We start from the raw sequence: 7582 nt of genomic DNA, 5'->3' as shown, positions 1-7582 counted from the left end.
GCCATTTATTAAGGCAGTATCAGTGCTTCAGAAACAGCCATTTCTTCCCACATCAGATTTTTTTTAACGCCGCTACAGCATATGCTCTGACGTCTACCTTGGAAAATGAGACTTATGTGCAAACAAAGTACAGTCTCATAGCTCGAAGTGTAAATGCTTCATGGTTAGACTCAGCCTTCTTTCCAAAGGCAACCTCTTTCCTCTGTGCCGAGCGTTGTGAAACACTGGGACATAATGACACTGCAAGTTACCCTGGTCTATAGCAGCCGGTTGCCCAGTAAACTAAATTGGCAAACAAAAACCCATCACCTAGCGTCCATGTTTACTCTCAGTTAAATAATGTGACTAGAGGCAGTGGACCATTTGTTATCTATCGTTCCTGATGCATTGTTATATTTACAGTCCTTTTATGAATCATATGACGATACAATATGTCCATGTACTGGTGGGAATTGATTTTCCAAGTCAGTGTGCTTCAAATTACACGATACTGAAGATGTGGACATCTGATATAGTCTTCTAGTACAGGATGAGATTGTAAATCGACTCTCCGCAAATAAACACTTTGATCTACAGTCTACAACTTTTATGATTTCTTAAAGTCAAGGACAGACAAAGTTAAGGGAATTGGGATTGTGAGGTCCCTGTGTGGTTTGGATGTTGGCTGTGTAAGTGGATCATAGTAAGTAGGACAGTTCAAATGACACAGATAGACCTAAATGTGTCTCATCGCCTCTCCCTCTCAGGGAAACTGATCAAGCACCAGCCTATGAATGGAGTGGACAGACAAAACATACTAGCTAATGATCGTAATCATACAATGCAAAGAGCTTTGATCTAGAGATTTCATTTATTATAACAGATAAGGTATGTTCCTGGTTATAAATAAGAAGTCTTGACACTGTGATCTGGGTGTTGGTTTCATGACGCGTAACCCAGACTTTGCCCTCTACTTTATTTTAGATATACTGGGAGGATCTATTGACAAACTGGCTTTGGATGCAAGCAGCAGTATGACTGAAGCTGAGCTGCATCTGAATCAAACAGACAGGGACAGCCTCTATCAACTTATGTGTCGAAATAAAAGCATCTCACACATGAAAGGCAGGATCTCCATGGTTTCCGCTCGAGCTGGGCCTCGTTGCCATGGGAGTGGAAGGCCTATTGCAAGAAGGAAAAACACAGAAAGACAGGCAGGAAGATGGTGTCATCTTTCCCTGTACAGTACCCAATCATGCACAGTTTATTTTGCTCTGAGTTTGAATAATGTAAAAGAAATTCTAGTTATTATTTCATAGTACATGGATCACCATAACTGATGGTCTAAAGCATTAATCAAACAAATCCAGCCCACACATGACCTACGTTGTGCCAGACTGTTTGCCTAACTGTTTAATGGCTATTCAGACAATATTGTGCAAGCCCTGTCCTGATTGTCCTAATGCATTTAAGCATCTCATCAGCATGTTCACGAGTGTGATTAGACGTATCACTTGGGGCAACTGAGAAATGAACACACACAATTGGCGTGTTACACCAGGCCTCATGATGAGCTATTATTAGCCTCCAGTTTTTACTGACGTGCTGTCAAGATACCCAATAATCAAACAGCCATGTTTGTTACTTACCCTTCATGTGGAATCTCAGCTCCTACGAAACAGAGCAGGGTTGAGCGAGATAACCTTGGTTCTGTTTATATAAGTTTGATCAGATGCGAGGAAGGAACCTACATCATGTGCGGTTGTTATGTACTGAACAGGTCACGCTTGGACTCGGCTCCATACAGTGCCTGAGGTGATTGAGTGGTTGCAGGTGCACACAGGCTATGTGATAAATCTGCTACGTGCAGATTCGTCATGATTTGTCTTCAACCTTATTGTAAGCTGGGAATTTCTATGCAGATAACAATATATTAGGAGGTTGCATCGGGTTGATTTTGTTTGATTGTTAAACAAATGTTGTCACCGACCAGACAGAGATAGAAAAAATAATATGACAGGTCACTGTGACACTGGTAATATGGGTTATATGTAGTCAAATCAAATATTCATAATAATGAATAAAGTTGCTTCTAGTCGGTTCTACCAATCATCTCGGCACACAGGTACTACATGATTCAATAATCTGGGGCAAAGCAGACTGTGTATAAAAACATTTTATGAACAAATTAAATGAATTTTCACATTCATTTTCTAATTAAATACTGCAGACTTTCGAGCATCACGGTGTGTGTGTGTGTGTGTGTTTCAGTCAGGTCTGGTTTCATCTTACGTGATGTGTCCCCACACGGCCTAATGACGCAGCTAAGATATAATGTTATAGCCTGCTCACGACTTCCACTAATCAGGTGTAAAACTGAACATTGAAGGAGGTGTTTACCAATTTGAAGAGTGGGGCCATAAACAGTAATGTCCTGACCCTGAAACAACAATCACTCACAGCATCACCACTGACATCATGGAATATTGAGACCTCTTTTAATCAGGATTTTTTTTTAAAGTTACTTAATATAATAACTGACAGCTCTGTGTGTATGCAGTCAATAAGCTCAACCCCTTTCCTTATCTACTTACAAAAGAAGTTCCTTTATGTTCTATCATTGACATCAGAATACTTTGTCCTGACAACATCATGCCTAAGACTGAAAGCTATTTTTGTAGGACATTTGATTGATTGCAGTGAGAGGTGGATGACGAAAGAGGTCCACTAACCTTCGTCACTCCAATTCTAAAGCAGTATACTCTGAGAACATAAGAAGGTGGGATAAAAGACCTAGTGGTTACCACATTGGTCCAATAGGTTTACAGTGACATTTTACGGTGTATGTTATATATCTTGGCACAATATAAGAGTCTGGCAAAACAGAAAATGAGATAAGGAAACCTGTTTGAACAGAGATATAGTAGGGGAAGGGGATAGTTTGTGTGAAAACATTTTCGTTCCAACTGAACAAACTAGAGAACACTGGAGGCTTTGCAGCACGTAGAGAGCTGAATAGAAGTAAGACATTCAAATAAAATTACAAGTATAACGAATGTTAGACTGAATGTATGTTGCCAATTCCAGCTCATTACTTAAAAAATGTAGATGTGCATTAGCTGGGGAAAGGCATCCTGGTGACTGAAGGTAACCAGGCAACTGTTTTCAGACACTTGCGATTAAGCCAGTGCACTTCCCCTGTTGTGCGTTTGCATTCATGATGCACAACTCTCAGGGAGACAGATGTTTCCTACAGATAATATGAAATCACTTCTAGTAATCAGTAGCAAGTTCAAAACACGGCAAATTCTGCATATATGCAATCTTGCATTTATAGTTCTTAGTGTTGCAGTATATTTTTATTTTATTTTAAAATGGTAAATATGAAAATGTATTAGTAAGAAATATGTATCGACAGTTTGATTGGAAGACGCTGTAATGTTTCTGTTATGTATTTCCTGCTGAAACAGGTCAGTGAGAGATCAATCTTTCTACCAATGACTTATTAGATGTGGAGAAAAGGGCAGTTTGTTTTTTCACTTAAGATGCCCTTGTTTTCAGGAAAAAGCTGTTTTCCACAAGTAATATGAATTGCAAATAAGCCGTTGTATGATGCTTTTATTCAGATAATATTTTGAATGGTTGCCACAAGCTTTGATCAAGGCCCCTGATGCTGCTGTAACCAATGTGCTGTATAAAACCAACCATTCTGCTCTTTTGAATGAAGATAGATCAGTGGAAATCCCTTTTTGAATCCTATCAGTGGTTGACCAGCAAGGGGAATCACAGGTAATTCTCATTTATTACAGGGTATTTCACAGCTGAGTCAACACTTGATACAAAAGTGTCAAACAGTATCAGCCTCCTCACAGGATATGGAAACATCTTTTTTTTTCAGGGAGCTATTGTTAAAAATGTAGGTTGTCTGCGTGGGATGCTTATGTGTCTCTTTGTCAGAAATGGGATGCTCTAATGCATTCAATTAACATAAAAGCATCTGCTAGGCCTCATATTGTAGGGTCATAAAACCCTTATTTCCATCAAAACAATTGAGAGGGGATTGCAGGTATTTGGCTATGCCGAATCTGTATTTCAAACTGAGAGTGGATCATGAGCTATATTTGTCCAAAGGCTTTTATCAGGGACACAATCCAAACTGCAAAATCTAGTAAAATATTTGCATTATAAAGCATGCATCATTACAGACATTGAGCTTTAAAACCAATCTGCCAGCAGGCTATTCTTATAGCTTTGGCAGAAATATAACTTTATATGAATCTCCTCACATAACTGTATGTTGTTTTGTCATATACTGTATAACCAGCAGTTGTCAGTCCCCTATCAGAGCTTTTCTGAGCCCTTAGAAACCTATTAATCTTTAACTAGGAGCTATAGTGGCAGCCGGTGCTTTTAAGCTTGATCTTTATTGCTGAAAGCAGCAGGATATACACCCCTGGAGTCTACATTAAGAGCTCCTGCTCTGTTCAGTTGAGTAAACATGTATATATTGCACAGAAATGCTGTTTTTGTGTTTTGCTCTGTAGATGTCCGAGAGAAGGCAGGCTTGACTTCATACGCAGTCATATTCTGTATGTTTTGTTTTGCATTTTAGCTGCCTAAATTATTTTTCAAGTTCTACGCATAACTGAAATTTGGAATTTCTGAAATTCAATTTTCAGAGCTTATTGTCATGCTTATTTTAAATGTTCTGTAAAATCAGCAAAAGTACCATTTTGAAAATGTTGTCACATATGACTATCAAAAAGGAAATAAGAAAATGGCAATGTTGAATATCTCCAACATTGCAAGGCCTTGTATGGTCTACAGTCTGAAAAAAGACACTATTCAGCTTGTAGAATGTGGGTTATTTAATTTCATGAAACAGTATTGAGTAATTATTCTTTATCATAGTGGGGGAAAAGCAGATAGAGCTTCTTTTATGCACTGATTAAAATGAAGTATACTCAACGGTGGAATATCCCCTCTAAGGTTTCTGGTTTCTGCAGTAGTGATATTTTTAATCATTGGAAAGGTCACGAAGAAAACAGGCTTAGGAGAAATCTGAGACAGCGATTGTCGCAGGCGAGCTGATGATGTTGCCACAATAACACAACAGAAGGCTAATTATATAAACAGTTTGTTTATAGGCAATTATAAGGTGGAGATTAACTTTTTGTCGGTGATGCATTGTTTTACTGAAAATAACTTTATCCTGAGCATTGAATTCTGAAAATTGGGTAAGCTGTTCCTGCAGAGACACAATTAATGACATGGAACTTGTTAGCATTGTGTAATTGTGAAATGTATTAAAGACAAACAACCTTTCCATAATTTAATCATTATAAAATCTTGTTTTACAATACAAAAATGAAAATAAATAGTTCCATACATAAATAAACAGTTAAGGAAGTACTTAGGTTTATGATGTCACAATGCTAGAAAGAGGCAAATCGCAGTCACCCAGGAGATAGTCTCTTTTTAGAGTGGACATTTTGTTTACCACTTTGAACCGAAGGGACAGCTGGCTGAGGTCTTCCTCTGAGATACTATCAAAGAAGAAATCTTCATTGAAGATCGGATTACGGCTCTTTCTGATGACTGTGCTGCGTTGCTTCTGGATTTTTCCAGGTACCAGAGAGAGGCTGACGCTGCAGTTGATAATCTTGGGGTCTACGGAGAGCGGATAGAGGCCCTCAGCACTGATCAGTCGAACCCGTAGTCTTTGGTTATCCGGGCAGTACTCAGCTGAGAGTCTCAGGCTGCCATCTTTCCCTATGGGGGCCATTCTCTCCTTCATTACCCTCTCTCTGTGCAGAGTCAAGTCCAGGGGGAAGATGTTGGGTGGCGCGAGGCTGTAGCTGCTCTGCAGGCCTTCAGCTAACCCATCTGATGCCCTCCTCATGACATTGGGGCTATTGTCAGTGGAGCTGCCTTCATCTGTGGATAGGGAATTGTTCCTGGACACCATTGCCTTCCTCATGTTCCTTGACAACAGGAGTTCATGGCTCAGTGCTTTGAAGAGGGAAGACTTGGCAGGACACCTGGTCAACAGTGGCGAGCTGTAAGGAGAGGATTCAGTTGAGGAAGTCGTATCGCTGTCCAGAGTGGCCTGCCAGTTCAGGGTGTATCCTCTCGGGGAAAGCCTGGAGGTCAGGCTGTTAAGGCTGAATGTGGAAGGAGAGGAGCAGGGCGAAGTGGAGGGCGAGACTTTAGAGCATATACTGGATCGACTCCTGGGCAGCAACAGGGGAGAGGAGCCAGGATCAGAGTGGAAGAGTGACTCCTTTCTCCTTGTGTGGGGGCTCTCCAGCAAGGTGCAAAAGCCATAGCAGGTTTGAGCTTTGGCCATGTGTGGGAGAGACAAGGCAGCCTGGCTCTGGGGATCTGCATTTGTGGTCTCCTCATCACTGCAGCCATCATAGGGACTCTCATCCACACTCTCCACCTGGATAATGTGATGATTCATGGGCTCATAATGTGTCACCTCTATTTCAGGGCTAGCCCTCTCGCAGGGAGACACCTTAATACTACGAGCAGCTCTGCTCTGCTCCGTATTCTTCTCCTGTAGAGATGGGATTGTCGGGGGGATGCAGAACTCTGGGATATTGTCGGGGGTGATGACATTAGGATTGAGGGAAATCCTTTTGGATTTATCGCCTTTCTCTCCGAACATGATGTCACCAATTTTAAAGCTGAGTTCTGTCGATGGGATAGGCAGGTTAGATCTCTCCACTGACTCACGGATCTTCTCCACCACCCACATGGGTCCTCCGGTAGAAATTAAGAAACTGTAAAACCAAAAAAGAGCAAAAGCTTGTGAGTTGCTGCACTGTGTTCTGAAATCAAACACACAACACATCTATAAATGATAAAATCATGTCAATTTATCAGGGATGTTTTTCTTACCTTATACTCTGAAGATTTGGATAATCCACAAAGTTGTCCTGAATGGGATGGAATGATAGCTCCAACTAAAAGTTCAGGCTGTAATGAGAAATCTCTGAGGCTCTCTTGACAGCAGATGGAGGTTCACTCTTGTCAGGACCAGCACATCTGTGGCTGTTTGAGAGACAAACACAGTTTAAATGAAGCAGGAAACGCCCCCTGTGCTTCCCGAACAGGATCCTCCCTCTCTCCTTGGCCACTAGTTCCCATGGAAATATCCAAACCACAACAGAGCTTGATGCCCCTGTATTAACCGCTGTACTGGGCTGCGAGATAAGCTTACTACTTCAAAAGTGAACAGCTGTTTTTTTAAGCAAATGGCAGGCTTTTGATTCCTAGGTTTTCCATTTTGAATTTGATGGTGTGTATGACCTTGCTCTGTGAAGGAAGCAAGGTGATCTGATTAGATAGTATTTCTGAACAATTTTAGAAACACTTGAACTTTCCATTACCTTTTAATAATGTCAAAAGTTCAAGGGATAAAGGCCCTGGCTTAGCTTAACTGTGTTTAGGATAGCTACAGGTCAATCAGATCTATTAATACCTTCTCACTGAAGTCCCTGTCAAATTTTAAATAAATGTGTCATGTGCAATTGTTTAAACCATTTGGTATATCAGATTTATGCTTATCCACTCATGCTATCACACTCATTTTTTT

The 7582-nt window shown here is 40.6% G+C and overlaps 1 protein-coding gene across 1 annotated transcript; it reads right to left on the bottom strand.

Annotated features, from left to right (window-relative positions):
- Nucleotides 1-5398: 5398 nt before the first annotated feature.
- On the bottom strand, nt 5399-6742 carry c2cd4a (C2 calcium dependent domain containing 4A; the record flags this gene model as incomplete). The annotated part of the gene is made up of 1 exon (XM_083916791.1): nt 5399-6742. One exon carries the CDS (start codon nt 6740-6742, stop codon nt 5399-5401), a length of 1344 nt encoding a protein of 447 aa, XP_083772917.1.
- Nucleotides 6743-7582: the final 840 nt, after the last annotated feature.

This window comes from Echiichthys vipera (genome assembly GCF_963691815.1).
Source record: "Echiichthys vipera genome assembly, chromosome: 7".
Taxonomy (NCBI): domain Eukaryota; kingdom Metazoa; phylum Chordata; class Actinopteri; order Perciformes; family Trachinidae; genus Echiichthys; species Echiichthys vipera.
Note: the sequence above shows the minus strand (reverse complement) of the source record. Positions and strands in the feature narration are given on the sequence as shown.